Source organism: Pogona vitticeps, chromosome 6 (assembly GCF_051106095.1).
Source record: "Pogona vitticeps strain Pit_001003342236 chromosome 6, PviZW2.1, whole genome shotgun sequence".
Lineage (NCBI taxonomy): Eukaryota > Metazoa > Chordata > Lepidosauria > Squamata > Agamidae > Pogona > Pogona vitticeps.
The window spans coordinates 33,681,917-33,699,089 of NC_135788.1; the positions used below are offsets into that span (position 1 = coordinate 33,681,917).

The 17,173-nt window shown below is 38.4% G+C and overlaps 1 protein-coding gene across 1 annotated transcript in view; it reads left to right on the forward strand.

The window, feature by feature from the left end:
* The window catches only part of DNAH11 (dynein axonemal heavy chain 11), a 186,984-nt gene that overhangs the window by 60,244 nt on the left and 109,567 nt on the right, over positions 1-17,173 (forward strand). The window contains exons 32-41 of the mRNA XM_020781900.3: positions 1,749-1,880; positions 4,050-4,210; positions 5,163-5,319; positions 7,070-7,215; positions 8,242-8,358; positions 10,505-10,643; positions 12,274-12,366; positions 12,610-12,804; positions 14,766-14,843; positions 15,829-15,961. Coding sequence (XP_020637559.3) covers positions 1,749-1,880; positions 4,050-4,210; positions 5,163-5,319; positions 7,070-7,215; positions 8,242-8,358; positions 10,505-10,643; positions 12,274-12,366; positions 12,610-12,804; positions 14,766-14,843; positions 15,829-15,961 — 1,351 coding nt within the window. The remainder of the gene's footprint in view (positions 1-1,748; positions 1,881-4,049; positions 4,211-5,162; positions 5,320-7,069; positions 7,216-8,241; positions 8,359-10,504; positions 10,644-12,273; positions 12,367-12,609; positions 12,805-14,765; positions 14,844-15,828; positions 15,962-17,173) is intronic.

Below are 17,173 nucleotides of genomic sequence, written 5' to 3' on the forward strand. Positions count from 1 at the left end.
GGTATAAACTATTTAAATCACCTCTCTTCAGAGGATGAGATAAGCCATTGTTTCACTCATGTCTCTAGACATTCATATCCATTACATCAGCTTTTCTAATTCACAAGCTTTATTCATTGAATTGCTTGTATGTTCCACATGCATGAATATGAGACCTACAGTTATTGAAAACATACAACTTGGAAGTTACAGGTATGGTGCGTCATCTTACAAATTAAGTCTCACAGGTAGGAAAATAAACCTGTAGGTACAAATGCTAAAAAATGAAAAAGTCATTAAGAATTATTACAAATAAGGAAATTTGCAAACAAAATATGTAATTTTGTGGTGTGGTGACGAAGCTTGTTGCTCAAAATTTTGAAATATATAAAATATCATACTTTGACATTATTACTGCAAGCTTGGATAAAAAGCTAAATTAATTTGGCATTTCTTTTTTTAAAAAAACATTTCAGCACCTAGTGATGTGAGCTTCAATTCTGTTTTCATGTGATTTGTAAATTACCTTTTAGAGGCAGTTCCTCTGAGACACTTTTAAAATGTCTTTATAATAAATACGTCAGTGTTAAAGTTTCATCTGAACTTTGCTTCTACAAGTTGCATGTGTGCAAAAATTCTCACAGCCACTTCCTGCACATGGAAAAATGATATGCCAAAGAAAGGCTAAAATCTTTGTTTTTGTCATGTTATTTTTCTATGTGAACAGACTTTTTCCTAAAGAAATATTTCTAAATTCATTTCCCATTGGCTGTGGCACTTGGTAGAAAATGCATTGGCACTAATTTTTTGCTAGTTATGTAAACTGATCTAACACAAAGCAAATATCTGTCAAAATCATTAGCTGGCACATTAGCTCAGCTGTACATATTAGCTATAGGGACGTAGTGGTGCTGCAGGTTAAACCACAGAAGCCTCTGTGCTGCAAGGTCATAAGATCAAATCCACACAATGGAGTGAGCTCCTGTTGCTTGTCCCAGCTCCTGCCAACCTAGCAGTTCGAAAGCATGTAAAAATGCAAGTAGATAAATAGGTACCACCTCGGTGGGAAGGTAATGACGTTCCATGTCTAGTTGCGCTGACCACATGGAAACTGTCTTCGGACAAACGCTGTCTCTATGGCTTAGAAATGGGGATGAGCACCGCGCCTTAGAGTCGGACACGACTGGACTAAATGTCAAGGGGAACCTTTACATATTGGCTGCTTGTTTTATAACAGAAGTGTTCCCATTTCATTTAGCTTTTCCTGGATGCAGTGTTTTTGCATTGATAAAATCCCAACCATAGATTTTTGCTAGAGCAGAAACAAGTATGAAAGAACTTACTCCAGAGCAGAAGTATTTCTTTGATTACAGTACCAAGTATTAACATTGTCTAGGCAGGCAGACAGACAAAATCTTTACTGCAAAATCAGCAGGTCATTGCAATATTAAAATAAGATTAATACAGCGGCTTAATATGTCAATAATGTTATACCATAACTATTCATCAATAAATATACCGCAAGGTAGAATAATACTGATATTATACATAAAATTAAACTACAAAATATGGTAATTATTTGATTATTTGAACCAGTCTAGGCAAGTACATGAACTACCTGTTTCACATAGAAGAGAAAAACTGAGAGCTAGTTGTCATACAATGAAACTGGGAGAGCAATTCATTCACTGAATGGTGTAGAACAAACTGTCAGTGGTTTATTGATGGTGTTTGGGGTATAAAATTACATTCCTTGTGCCTTTTTCCAGATTGCTCAGCTAAATGCTCTTATCTCTCTACTGCTGGGAGAGCTGACATCAAGTGACAGACAAAAGATCATGACTATTTGCACAATAGATGTTCATGCAAGAGATGTGGTGGCGAAGCTTGTTGCTCAAAAGGTAACCATAAAATACTACCTCAGCCTTCATACTGCCTCATGTTTATATGTTTATTTTATTCTTCAGAGTAAGTGCAGTTTTTGATATATCCTTGGAAGTAAACATCTCGGAAATAAGTTAGACTTTTATCTGAGTAAATGATACCAGGAACAAGTTACTACCTGTAATATGTGCAGTGTGATCTTAAGCATGTAGACTGAGATTAACCCCTCAACACGGTGGTTCTTCGCATGAGTTACCAGGCTTTTTCAGAGCTTGTGCAAGTTGATATTGATTACTTTTTTGTGCATGCAGAAGTCCTGTTACTTAAAACAGGGCAATCTTGGCTTGCTCTATAGCAAGTTGGAGGTCATGTGACAACATCATGGCTGATACATTACACTATGTGTGGTCCCAGGAGGATATTGGTCAGTGCTTTTGAAAAAACGTACATGCCTCTTTTGCACAAAATGTAGACCATAGTTAGTGCTATATGCCTAAGTACTATTGAGACTTGGGTTAGCCTGTTCCCCTGTTTCTCTGCAGTAAGGCTATAAGGAGATGATTGAAGGCATCCACTATATCTTATATACTAGAATTCCCTGTTATTTCTGAACTGAGCAAATAAACTTAAATGATGGTTTGTTAACAAGCTGAGATACTACAGCTTGATCCCAGCTTGATGTTGTGTGCAGATAATTAAAAAGACATAGTGCCAGGGATTTAAAAGATAAGAATCAATTTTCCAGATTATGTGCTGAGCTGGAATGGCTGCCCTGTCTTGAACCTTTACATATATAGGTGGAAAATACGTCTCATTAAGAAGTTCCCAGTTCAAGCAGGATCTTGTAAACTGTAGGGAATTATGGTCCCACCACTTAATAAACTGAGTAGAAATGATGTTTCTCTTCCCACCCACATCCCATGATGTACGAGTAGCCCTTAAGATAATGAACATTGAAGAACATGTAAACAGCCAGTGTATGTAAAGTTAGCCATAAATGATATAATGTCCTTCAACCAAAAAACAATTCTGCATTGTAACAGAAGGAAAATTTTAAGAATGGGGAATTCTAGTTTAGTGGCTTGTTGAATGGAGCGAGACTTGACTAGTGTAGCATCACTCTTTGCTCATGCATTTATTACATAAAGGGAGTAGAACTTTTGTAGGCAGGACTGATTCTACCATTAGATATTGTGAGATAGATGCCTCCAGCAGAAGCTACTAGGATGAGGGTAGTACTTTTAGCTTCCTCTCTGTTCCTCCTGAATTTCCTGGCTGATCTCTGCTCTTGGAGTTTAGGACTGCATGTATCATATGAGCTCCCTAAAACTAACCAGATGTTGTGAAAAATACAACTCCATTGCAAATGTTGAGATGAATTTGAACATCCAGGGCAAGTGGCTTCAGTGTGCGGTATAAGGAGGAGCAGGGCATCTTGTCCTTCTCCTCTAACATCAAAATATCTTGAGGCAACCTTGTTTGAAAGTCTAGTTATTCAGACAGGCCCTTTATGCTTTGCTTTTTTGATAAAGCTATGGTAGGTAGCTGTCGAGGTATAAAGAGGGAGAAAACCTTGAATAGGTGTTGTTGATGATAATTGAGGCTATTTCTCATCAGCTGAATATAGACAAGAAGCCTATACCACCAGCCCGTGATGTAAAAGGCATGGTTTCATTAGTATCAGAGATATTTTATAGGCAGTCCAAGCATTACATGATATTCAAATGACAGGAAAGAAACAAGTGAGACATCAAAGATTGTAATTGTTTTGTGGTGCTTAGGGATTCTTATTAAAAGAGAAATCAGATCTGAGGGAAAAAGTGAACAACGCTGGAAGGCAAACATAAAACTGAGTCATATCATATCTATGGAGTTTATTTCTTGTAAAGGAGAAAGAAAAATCTTGGCAGAAGAACTTGTAAAGTCTTTTGCAACAAAAGCCTCTATTTAAAAAAAGGAGATCTGACATTACATTTGCTCCTGTATAGAGCAGAGATGCCCAGGAGTGAATCTAATCCTTTATAATTGGCAGTGTGGGGCTTATTAATTGTGAAAGACTGGGAATGAGGTGTAAAAGGTTGTGATGACAGTTTGAAGCATTTTGGCATGTCTGGATGCTTTCATCTCTAACAGCATCTGCTGAAATAACAGTTGTGCAACTGTGGTGAGGTTTTGTTGTTTTTCAGGTCACCAGTTCGCAAGCTTTTGCTTGGCTGTCACAGCTACGCCACAGTTGGGATTGGGACCAGAAGCATTGTTTTGCCAACATATGTGATGCTCAGTTCCAGTACTTCTATGAATACTTGGGAAATACCCCTCGGCTAGTTATTACGCCTTTGACTGACAGGTAACATCTGTCCAATTAATCATGCTCTATCTCTGCTTGAACTGTCTTGAACAAAGTTAGTTAAATGTAACATCTCTGGGAGCAATTCTTAATATTCCAGATTAGACCATTTTCCTGAGAAGTAGTACTATCATGAGTAAAACAATTCCATTAGGATGTAAAATTTTCCTATATTATCTGGAGAGATGTGTAGTTTCTTGCCTGGTAGTATTGGCTAGTTGAGCTTGCCATAATATATTCCAGTTAAAACACAGGGTTTGCATAAAATTAATCGGCAATTGCAAGTTCTTTGTATTACAGTTTGGCTGAATAAATATTTAAGTACTGAAATAAAATGAAGATAGCTAAACATAAACATTCTAATCCGGCAAGAAAAACTTATGATGCAATCCTTAACAATTTACTCAAAAATACATGCCATTGTGTTCAAAGGAGCTTGCTTTCAGGAAACTGAATATGCATAAGCTTGAGAGTAATCCTATAAGAATGCAGTATGAATGATTTCTTAGTAAACATGCATATATATGTGTGCTAGATGGGTAGCCATATGGCTGTAGGTAGTATATAAATTTAATAAATGAAATGAAAGAAGAAGTGAATGAATACATTTCCAGGAAATGGTGAATCACCACCTATGCATGCTGGTACCATTCATCATAGTGTAGTATGCTCATTCTCTTCTTCTGTATCTTGCCTGCAGTGCATCAGTTTGCAGGACTTTATGATCATTAAATAGCAGAGTTGTGTTTTCTTTTTAAAGCGTAGCCACAGTGGATATTTGGTAGCAGACGAAGAGCATGTAAATATACTAAATAATAATGATATAATAAAAGTACATCTTAGTGCAAGTCTGAACTATAAAGCTGTGGTTTACTTTTGTGGTTTTGGAATGTCAACTAATAAAGAGCCATTGTGATTATGCAATAATAACTGTATTTTTTGTTGCTTAAAGGTGTTACATTACACTCACCCAGTCTCTTCACCTAATTATGAGTGGAGCTCCTGCAGGTCCAGCTGGGACAGGCAAAACAGAGACCACCAAGGATCTGGGCCATGCACTTGGGATGATGGTCTATGTTTTCAATTGTTCTGAGCAGATGGATTACAAGGTATTATACTTATATTTAACAAAGGCTGTCCATAGAGGGAAGACTCTATACAGTAAGAGCCACAAGTTCTTTTCTGTTATAAGCAGTTACACATTGGCTGAAATCCTGTTTGTAGCATAAGTAGTAACTTTTATTTCATTCTTCCCTAGTAAACAGAGTGCCCCTGCCACGATTCTCAGGGGAATGAAGCGTGTGCGCATACACTAGTGCATACATGTCCTGAGAATCATGGGAGAGACACTTGGTTTATTCAGGGGCAGATCTACTGTGAAAGTAACACATGTTAAGCTTCAGGGCCCTTAATCCCAGAGGGGTCCCAGAAGCAAATTTAGTCCACATTTTTTTTTAAAAAAAAATTGTGCTGATCTGCCATGGAACAACTCCACTGAAGAAGATAATGGTGGTTACCCAGATTCCGTTGCTGGTTGCGAAGGAGCCCCATAACAATTCAAGCTTCAGAGCCCAAAAAAGTAAGTCCTCCCCTCGGTTTATCAGGAAGGAATGGACAGAAAGTCCCAATTTGGCTTTTGCAGTCCTGCAAACAGGATTTCAGTTTGGTTTATGCTGCAAAAAGGATATCATTTTCCAGTCACTGTTCATGAAGGCTGGGACACCCAATAGCAGAACTGGAAGATTTTGTCCCCATTGCAGCGTTGTACCAAGATGTCCTGGCTTGCCTGTGCTGGGTACTTGTTGCCTCCTCACTCAAGTTCAAAGGCTGGATGCTCACTTTACGATTTGGAATGCCATTACTTGTCGGAGAGTCGTTTCCCAAAGTCATCCTCCCACAAAATCAGGTCCTTCCAGACTATGCTCCTCTGGCTGGCCGCTCTGAAAGAGTATGGAAAATCATCAACAAGAAGTTGGGTCTTCTCAGCAATGGCACTAACTCTCCAAGTCAAGCTGCACCTGGACTCTTCCTCCCCATTTCTAAGAGGCTGCTGAAGACTTTTGAGAGGCCTTTGAAGGCAGCCTCACTTTGATTTTGGCCTCCTGCTCTGCTGCCTTATTGGAAACACTGCATTGTCAGCGTTTATTTTTCATTTTATTTTGCTAGTTTGTTTATATCATGTGTATTGCTGTACTATTTTATTGGCTGCTATTCCTTGTTTGATTTTATATATAAACTACCCAGGATAGTGCTTTGCACTAATGGAATAGTTAGTTAGTTAGTTAGTTAGTTAGTTAGTTAGTTAGTTAGTTAGTTAGTAAGTAAGTAAGTAAGTAAGTAAGTAAGTAAGTAAGTAAGTAAGTAAGTAAGTAAGTAAGTAAGTAAGTAAGTAAGTAAGTAAGTAAGTAAGTAAGTAAGTAAAATGGAGCTTTTCTCCTTCAGAATGAAATCACTTATCAGAGTGGAGGTAAATGTATCCATTTTCCCTTTAATATGGTCTCTTCTTGCTTAGACGTCTATTTTATTAGAAAATAAAAATTAGCTTTTTAAAAACAATAAATAAGCCAACTGTTCATCTGTATACAAGAAAATAAACATAACAATGTGTGCCTTCTTGAATTCTACCCCAAATCACAACCTGGGATACTTTTTTACAGAATTCTGTAAAAAAACAAAGGACAAATGAAAATAGTGGCTCAGTGGCTTTGTTTGCACAGCTCCACATTTTCTTTCTGAATGCACTGAGTTCCAATACATGGTATAGATATATAGTCATATGGATTTTTGTGTCACCTGATATATATTTTCTGAGAACACAGTTTATAGTCTCTAAATTCTAATTTTATTTATTTCTTATAGTCCATAGGAAATATTTATAAAGGCTTGGTCCAGACAGGAGCCTGGGGGTGCTTTGATGAATTCAACCGAATTTCAGTAGAAGTTCTTTCAGTTGTGGCTGTACAAGTAAAAACAATCCATGATGCCATAAGAAATAAGAAAAAGCAGTGAGTATTGTTGGCTTATGACTAACATTCAAGGGACTAAATATAACTCAAACACCTGCTGGGGCTAGCTTTCAGGTCCTCTTTGAAAAAAGCATTTGCATTTGTGCAATGTGTGACTGTATTCCTCCAATTAGAGTCATTTGCTACTACTTTCATTTTAATCTGGATATACTGCTGGACCAGCCCTAGACATTATCCTTACCTGAGGCCAAAGGAGCTCTCACTCCCATTGAGGTTGGATTTCTTTTTAGAGTGTTCTTAAAATATATGGGCTAAAATCCTGTTGCTTAGCGTTGTGATTTGCAGCTAGATTAAACCCATTGAATCAGTAGGAATTTGTTGAGTCAACTCCACTATAAGTTCCAGCAGTTCAGCTGACCCACCATATTGTGAGCCACTCTCAGAGAACTTCAGTAAAGTCTCAGAAGGTCTTCATTTTATATAGTATGGATACCATATCATAGACATATTGTTTATCACTGTAAAATAACATATTCCACACTTCATATTTTTTTTCATTTTTTCTGAAAATAAATAAATAACAGTTTTGGGGAAAAAAACAGGAAAAAAATCAGCTTTTTTCCCATGGGCCAACCATTATGTTCTTTATTTCTTTTGATTTCCTTTTGGAAGGAAAACTGAAATATAAATAAACTAGAGTAGAACTACTTTCAGCAAGTTGTAAGAGTTGAATCTCTCCAGTATTATTTTAGATTTAATTTCCCACTTTGAACATCAGACTGTCTGTGACTTTGCCTTGAAGGCGGAAGAAGGGTTAGTAGACTGCTGTTTGGGAAATGCAAGCTCCCAGCTACCTCAGCTGTACAGAACTATCTTTGGGATTTATGGGGCCCCAGCTATGGGCCTGTATTCTTAATATTGCTTTTGAAAAGAACGTTTGAATCAAATACAATAAAGTATATTTATGTGCTAATTTGTTTTGATGTTGGGTTATTATTTTTTTGGTTTTGTCTCTGTGTGTGTTTGATTGTTTTATTTGTTTGTTGTGTTGCATCATTAATACAGGTTTATATTCCTTGGAGAAAACATTACATTGAAGGCGTCGGTTGGAATATTTATTACTATGAACCCAGGCTATGCGGGTCGAACGGAGTTACCTGAAAATCTTAAGGCTCTTTTCAGGCAAGTATGGAATCTGTGAGTACTCAGAACACTTATGCCACCTAATGTTAGTTATCTGGTTTGCAGCAGTTTGTGATTTCGATTCATAGATACAAATTCTTTGAGAGTGCTCACCATAGCTAACATTTTGATAACCATCGGAAAGACATGGGAGCTTAATGTTCTTCTTAAATACATGGAAGGGAGCTCAATATGTGTGAAAACCTGAACAAGACATGTTGCTCAAAGTCTCAAATTACTTATCTGCATTTTTAAAAAAGCAATGAATAGCGTTCCTCTATTCATTTCTGTAAACAAAATTAGACTTGAGCCAATCTGTCATGTTTTAAGGAAAATGAATGTTGGTGCAGTTAACTGCAGGAAAGTCATTAAAGAAAAGAAAATAATTGCTAAGAGGCATACTATTCTCATGCCTTGGAGAAATATTTTATGAGTTTACAGATACAAAAATCACGTCAAGTGATATAGTACTCTGTTTCTCACTGGAACTTAATTCTTCTTGTGTACCTATGTTACACTTACAGCTTTTTTGCTTATCTGGGTAAAGGTGAACCTGTTATATAAACTATAGAACATGGTCTATATTTCCTTGGCATTAATTATACTGTAGTCCACCTGTCCTTTTTTGGTCCATATATGCTTCTTAGCCAAGAATGATAAAGGATTTATGTTTAATTCCCATGCTATCTGTCAAATAAAGAGAGAGGGTGAGAGAGGGAAGATACAAAATTACTTGTGTACATAGTGAATAAAGAGATATCCAATGTGGTGTAGTAGATATAGTAACATACTAAGAGGAAGCTTGGGTTCCAATCCCCACCCAGCCATAGAAGCTCACTGGAAGTGACAAAACCTCACCTCACACATCTCACCTTGAAAGCCTTATTAGTGTTGCTATAAGTTGGTTCTGACTTGATAGCACATAACAGCATAGTTAATCTGCAATTTAAAAAGTGACATCGAGAGAAAACTGCAGATGCTCAATAATTTTAGGATGTTCAGAAACTGAAATCAGAATAATGATACAGTAGTCAGCTGGCCCAAGGGTGACGTATTGTTTCCAGGCCAAGAAAATTTGGTGAGCTTGATTTCAGAAGCATCCCCTGATTGTTGGAAATGTCAAATCCACAGTCACTTAGGCCTAACCACTTGTGGCCTATGCCAAGTACTCGTTAAGTGTCTTTACATTCAGGTAGACAAGTGGAGAAGAGCTTAACTTTGACGTAAGTGGGAACCGTAAGTGCACAGCCCAAATTTGCTAGCATGTGACATAGCATTAATACTACAAAATATTACGGGGATAGATTTTTTTTTTTTAGCAGATGGTGTTAACAATAAAACCTAGATGCCACACTGTCTTTATTTTAAAATTCTTCACACTGAATTCACATACTCATATTTAAAATTTTCTGATTTCTGTAATAAGGGACAATTTTCATGAGTGAATGAGTCATCACTGATATTGAAACATTGGTCATATCATTTCACCTCATGTGCATCTGTATTTGTAGGCTAATGGCTGGTAGATTTCTACCATTGTTCTCTTTTTCCTCTGTGTCCTTCTGCTTCACTGACTGTGCTTTCCTTCTAAAGTCATACTGTTTTGTTAGAGGGGCTGCAACACAATTTCTTCTCACTTTTTTTTTTACAGAGCCAACCCAGCAAGGAGCATTATTCAAAAGGATTAGTTACATTCATGCACTTTGGGGAAAAAAGACTGTGGGAATTGTATAATTTTCTCAGAATTTTATTTGGAAAGCAAACAAATTCAGAGTGTTGATTTGATTAGCCTTACATAAGGAGTCACCTGGAGGCCTGCCTGTTCAGTGATAGTCGCCTGTATTTATCAGCATGGCTTGTCTGTGAGGAAGCTGCGGAATCAGTCTTGAAAAGTTTGAACTCTTCAGCTGTTTTCTTTGAGATAACACTAGTAGGATATGTAATAATTGGCAATGATTAATTGAACATTTTTACTGTGAAAGAAATTCCTTGTTAGCACTGAGTGACACGTCTAATTGCGATTCTCTTGAGTCTGCAAAAATACTTGAAGTCATTGCTGTTTTGAATCTGTTGGGGGTTAAATATCTTTTTCTCATTATGCTTAGATTGTAACTTCTGTCTCTGTTTTTTGTCTCATTCTTTTTAGACCCTGTGCTATGGTTGTCCCTGACATTGAACTAATCTGTGAAATTATGCTGATTGCTGAGGGATTTGTGGATGCACGCTTGTTAGCCAGGAAGTTTATTACCTTGTATACTCTCTGTAGAGAACTTCTCTCTAAACAGGTTAGGGACTTCCTTTGGACCTTGGGGCTTCACAAGTGCTAATGAAATAGTGTTGCATGGCAATGTCAATTTGAGTAATAAAATTGAGAATGGTTTTTAGGGTGCCTTTGAAAATAAATAATTGCTCAAGCTTGTTCATGATATCTGGAAAAGCAGGTACTATTTGCAGTGTAACATATTTACAAGTGCTGGGGGCCCATAAATTTGCTAAGGTATGTCTGCCTAAAGACATGACCCAGCTGATTCCTTTCTATAAGGTTTTTGCCCCTTCTTCTAAAGCTCAATATGCTTTTCGAGCTGTCACTGATTTAGTGCTAATTTCAATATCAATAAGGGCATTAGCTTTGTGACAGAATTGCTTGACTTCCAGGGATCTGCATCCCCAGAATTTTGGAGGCCCTGACATCCCTCAATATATTGGCATCCACAGGGCAAAACCACACACTCCCAAATTGCACTGTTCCCCACCAGACTCTATCTAAGCCTAGTGGCCTTTTTTTTAATGGAAAGTGGTCAGCCATCTTATGATCTGAAGGTAGAAGTTTGGCTTTTAAATGTGCTCCTATATCCAGTTAGTTGATCATACTTAAGGTTGACAGATACATGGGTACCAAAAGGAGGACATAGAAAGACAAAAAAGAGGACAGAGGAGGATGTACCATAACTCCTGCTTTCCTCCACCCTCAGCCACAAACACACAACTCTCTCTGATGTTTTTCAAAACAAAACAAAACCCTCCACTGGCTGCAGCTGTACAAAGGCAGGAGCACTGCAATGCTTTCCAAGCTCCCTGGAAGAAACCTCAAGACAAGGAAGGAGAGTGCAGGGAAAAAGCAATGGGGGCATCCTGTGGAGGCGGTGGTTTTGTGGAGGGCTTAGCCACCCTAAGACGAACCAGCAGGGAAAGCGGGAGAGCTCAGGGAGCGGCCGGGCTTCCCTCCGAGCTGCCGCTGAGCCGGGTTTTTCAGCTGTGCTCCTCCCGCAGCACAAAGAGGAGAAGTTGAGCAAATAGGAAGCATGGAGGCTGCACACACAGCAGCAGCAGCTGCCACCGCCACCACTCTGATTCATTGGGCCTTGAAGCTGTCTCAAAGGGGCAGGAGAGGAGGAGGAGTTGCTGCTGCAACTGTGGGAAGGAAAGCGCCTTGGTGCGTGTCACCGAAAGTCTCTCACTTGCCAGCGAGAAGCGGCCCCAGTCGGTCAGAGAAGTGGCCCCAGGAGATGTGTGGCTTCTGGCTCTTGCTTGCCCACCCACCTGCCCGCACCATGTGATCTAAGACACGCCCCCACAAGCACAACACACCCCAAAGCCGGACATTTTAAAGGTTTTTAGCTTTGGCTGCCGGACAGAGGACATTAGGATGTCTGGCAACCCTAATCATACTAGCAAACATAAGTGATATCAACATCTGATTGAATACGGTTTTGAAGACTTGCATGGCTGAATGGTCTCCCCTTTAGGATCTCTTATTTCCCCATCCAGGGTCTTTAGTCATAACAAGATTCTTGTCTATGGTATGAAAATTAAATGAGAAATGAATTCAACTGTTTTCCAATTTATGAAAATGTAATAGCTTGCACAATTTTTCATGAGTGATTTTTAACATTTTTCTATATAACTGCATCACAGGATCATTATGATTGGGGCCTTCGTGCCGTGAAATCTGTCTTGGTAGTAGCAGGTTCCCTGAAACGAGGAGACAAGACCAGACCTGAGGATCAGGTACATCTTGAATAGGGACCTGTGATTTGTAAGAAAAACAGCTGGGAGCAGCATATCCCCAGTTTGATTTAAATAGGAAACAGATATCTTTTCAAATGAATTGATATTTTTGCTCTTTCTTAATAGAAATAAATGCTTCTACTCTGTTAGTAACAAAACAAAAATAATGCTCCTATCTTGTTCAATAGCCATTTACTGAAAGCTCTCGTAGGTACAATATGAGATGTTACTGTCCTTTTTCAGGTACTTATGCGAGCCTTAAGGGACTTCAACTTGCCTAAGATAGTGACAGATGATATTCCCATTTTCATGGGCCTGATCAGTGACCTGTTTCCAGCTCTGGATGTTCCAAGAAAGAGGGACTTGCAATTTGAACAGATGGTTAAACAATCTACCCTGGAGCTTCACTTGCAGCCTGAGGAGAGCTTTATTCTCAAAGTAAAATAATCCATTGCCTTTAATTATACCCCTTAAGAATTTCAATCAAAATAATTGCAGACAGGTTGTACTGGATGTGAAGGTTACCCTTACATGCATTTACAGTGTTCATATTGTATTCTGAAAGTGCAGGTAATTCACTAACACTGGCCTTCTATAAATGTGCTGGGCAAAGTTTGTAAGTAAAGATGTGTACTTTGATTAAAATGCACAAGAAACCTTGCTCTTATCTGGTCAAGGAGATGCTGCTTCCCTAAAGTATCCTTCAATAGCACATTCTTAATTGAATGCTTAAGGACAAATAGTTATTAACTACTTATATTAAATTTTCTCATAATACAGAATAAACAACAATGGGCCGACAACAGGCATAGTCTATTTGCTGTGTCGCCAGAACGGAATGAAAATATGGAATAACACTTGTGGTACAATCGTGGCTGCTGGTGGGGCATTTTTCCTGTTGGCATTCAGATTGTGCCTCCCAAGATTCAGTCACTGAAGTCATACTTGGTAGTAATGTCGATGCAAGAGCACTAATTTGAGACTTGGTGCAAAGTGCAGAATCATACTGACCATCAAAGCCCATCTGATATGGTTCTGTTTATCAGATCTGCAGAATAGCCAATAAAAGACCACACTGAGCTTTAGAAGTCAAACACTGCACCCGGTTTTTGATTTTCTGTGTGATTCAGATCTGCACATGGGAGGACAGGCTATGGTTAAATAGAAATTCATACTGTTCATTACGTCTTCAGATGTAATGAGTGATAAGCACCAACTTAATCAGCTTTAAAAGGTGTTCAGAAAGGTCAGTTGAAGTGTTTTGATAGTTAAGAATCATGATAGCTATGTATTTTTATTTATCAATATTTTTCTGGTTTTTTTCACTTTAATAATGCTTTGAATGCAGCAAACATCTCTTTCTTATAAAGTCTTTACAATAAGACATAAAAACAATTGAAAAACCCAGGTTGAAGAGATGGATCTTCAACTTTTTCCCAAAAGGAGTGGAGGTGAAATTGACAGTAGTTCTGAAAGGAGTGTATTCCACAGGAAAAAGCCTTTTCCTAAGTGTAACTATCAGTGGGCTGCCTCAAGGTACTAGCTCCAGAGGCAAACTGAGAGTACCAGATTCTGGGAAACACAAGGATGCTATGGTGTGCTATCTTCTTTGTGGGCTTCCCATAGGCATCTGGATGATATTGGTGAGGACAGAATACTGGACTAGATAACTTTTTATTTGGTCCAGCACAGAGCCCAACAGAACTGTTATCACCCTTACTTAAAGTAAAGCAGATTATGGTGCTACAGTTTTGGGGTTTTTTCTTTCCTGGGAGAACATGCTTGGTCCCATGCATCTGGGAGCTTCCGTGGCCACACATATCTTACAAAATACTTGGCAAGCTAATTCAGATATACAGTATCTATGAAATCCATCCCTGTTGAGCCTCACTGCCCCTTTCACAATAAAGGGACCTTTACTACTACCAGGTTCTCTTTGGTATCACATTTTGTGGACTATATAGCCCACTCTGTCAGTTACCCTTTTAGATTTTCTGTGGTAGGCTCCTGGAAAAGATTTTTATCTTTAGATGTTACTTTTTGAAAAGATTGAGATTTTTCACCTCCACGTGAACGTCATTTGATCAGCACTGATGTGAGTACTTAGTCTGTCTATGGGTGCTATTTTTCTATTATTAACAGAAGATTGTGGGGATATTTGTTTTTTGTTCCTTGAGGTGCATTCATTGAATCCAAGCCTGGGTCTAGGGGCTGTGACAGCCTCTGCACCTTCTTCAGGTTACTCAGTTTGGAGCTATTTGAGGAAAGCAGTTGTTTTAATTTCCTGACTAAAGTAAAGGGAGGTGAGAAGCTGCTTTGTTAGAAGTAATTAGTGGCTTAGTGGCAATGGGAGGACATGGAAACAAAACCACTAGCTGTATATTAATTATCTTTGGCAGGTTGTTCAGCTCGAGGAGCTTTTGGCGGTCCGTCACTCTGTCTTTATAGTGGGAAATGCAGGCACAGGGAAAAGCAAGGTATGACAACAACATGGATCCATGCTAGTCTTAATATTTCATGGCATATTTTGCCATGGAAAAAAATTATCTTCCATACAAAGTAGTGTAACACCATATGCTTCATTGCAACTAATCCATAACCTCTGGTATAAAGTGGAATGCTCAACTGTACCACATTTTTGTGACTAAATTAATTATGGAATAATATCTGATAACAATGTAATTGGAAAAGGAACCCTCCCAACTCATTTTGTCTGACTGCTCACATAAAAAGAACAGGAAATAAAATGCAAACATGACTTGTGGGGGAAATGTTAAGCATTTGGAATAGCTTCCTTTTTTAATTGGCAGTCTCAGACTGTCAGATTCTGAGAATAGCCTGGTATATTTTAATTACGGAGCCCTCAATGATTCTCTGTTATGAATAATACCCTGTGTAGATCTCACTACATATTATGTTAATCCAGAGCATAGAAAATTGGTATCAGACTAAAGCTTCCAAGTGTCCCTTAATCAGTGGTGTCCATGTTGACTGGGAGATACTGGGAGTTATAATAAAACAACAACAACCAGGCTTTCAAAGCTTTAATTTCATATAAAAATTTCTGAGCGAACCTGGTCTTGCAGGTTTTTGAAGCATTATAACACATTTGGCAATTAGGATTGTGAGATTACACATGGAAAGGAGCAAGCCTACAAAAATATGGATTTAGATATACTGTATGAGTGAGGTTGTAGACTTTTGAGGAAAAAGCACTTTGTTCCACAGAAAGCTTGCAGTAGTTAATGTTCTTTGGCACCCTCCAAAGCGGCACTCCATATCAAGACTCAATAAATACAACAGATGTACATAATTTTGGAAAATGGTGCGCACAGGTGTGTACAGCATTTAGCTAAAACAGTCACTATTTCCAAGAGCCTAAGGTAAAAGTATGACCCAAATAAGGGAGTCTTTTTTTTCCTTTCCCTCCCCCCCTCTCCCCCCCCCCCGGCTGTTCATCAGATTCTGAAAACACTGAATAGGACTTATATAAACATGAAGCAGAAACCTGTGTGGAATGACTTGAATCCCAAAGCTGTGACTACTGATGAGCTCTTTGGCTTTATACATCATGCTACTCGAGAATGGAAAGATGGCAAGTGGAGGATATATTTCTATTTATTAATGTAATGTTTTACACCATCTTCATCTTTCCCTGCAATATCTGAAATTATGCCTAAAGCAGATGCTTACTCTATTAGAATACATATGACCAATCTACATATGCAGAGAAACCACATGTGTAGACTTCTGGGGCTGCATTATTTCAGAAGGAAAGAGATCTTTATGCTCGAATAGTTGGCATGTAAGAAACCTAACAATACATTTAAATTTAGCATATTAAAGGGTTGTGCTTACTGTTTTTCATTGCATGAACATTTTCTTTGTCCAGGATTTTTGTCTTTACACGGAGAAGTATTCAGAAACTAATTGTTCTCTCATACAGTGGGGTCTCTACTTAAGAACTTAATCCGTATTGGAAGGTGGTTCTCAAGTGGAAAAGTTCTTATGTAGAATCTGCATTTCCCATAGGAATGCATTGAAAACCATTTAATCCGTATCTGCTCTTTTCCGTCCATAGAAACTAATGGGAAGCTGCTATTCTTCCTTCTACCACTAGAGGGGGAAATATTTTCCTTTTTTTCCCCCTTAGGTCAGGGAACAGTGTTAAAAGGACTTCTGACGAAGCTAATTTTGAAGCAATGGACTGAAAACCAATTAATCCGTTCTGGCTGTTTTTTTGTTATGTAGAGGTGTGTTTGTACATTGAAGCATTAGTTCCCATAGGAACTAATGCAAAGCTGGTTAATACGTACTCTACCACTAGGGGGAGAATTTTTTTAACCTAAGATGACCTAAGGTTAAAAAAAGAGCAAGAAAGGTTTTTTTCCTGTTCTTATCTTGGATCTTTGTTCTCAAGTAGAAGCAAAATTTAGCAAACGGAGCTGTTCTTAAGTGGAATTGTTCTTAAGTAGGGACGTTCTTAAGTAGAGACCCCACTGTACTTACAATTCAAAGTGGCACATCTATGGCAGTGTAGCCTGCCTGCCTGCCTGCCTGCGTTTGTTTGTTTGTTTGTTTGTTTGTTTGTTTGTTTGAAACAAATGTGGCCATCACATAGTCTCCAGTCTGCACTTGTCACTCCTAGGCTACTTCTATGTTCCCCCAGATTCCTCCATCACAGAAATATTCATAAAAAGAGTTAGAAACAAATAAGTTCTGTAGCCCTGTCTTGTGTGTTTACCAGTCTAAGCCTCCCTTGGTTGTGGGACATATAACAGGGCCTCTAATAAAGATTACAAGATAT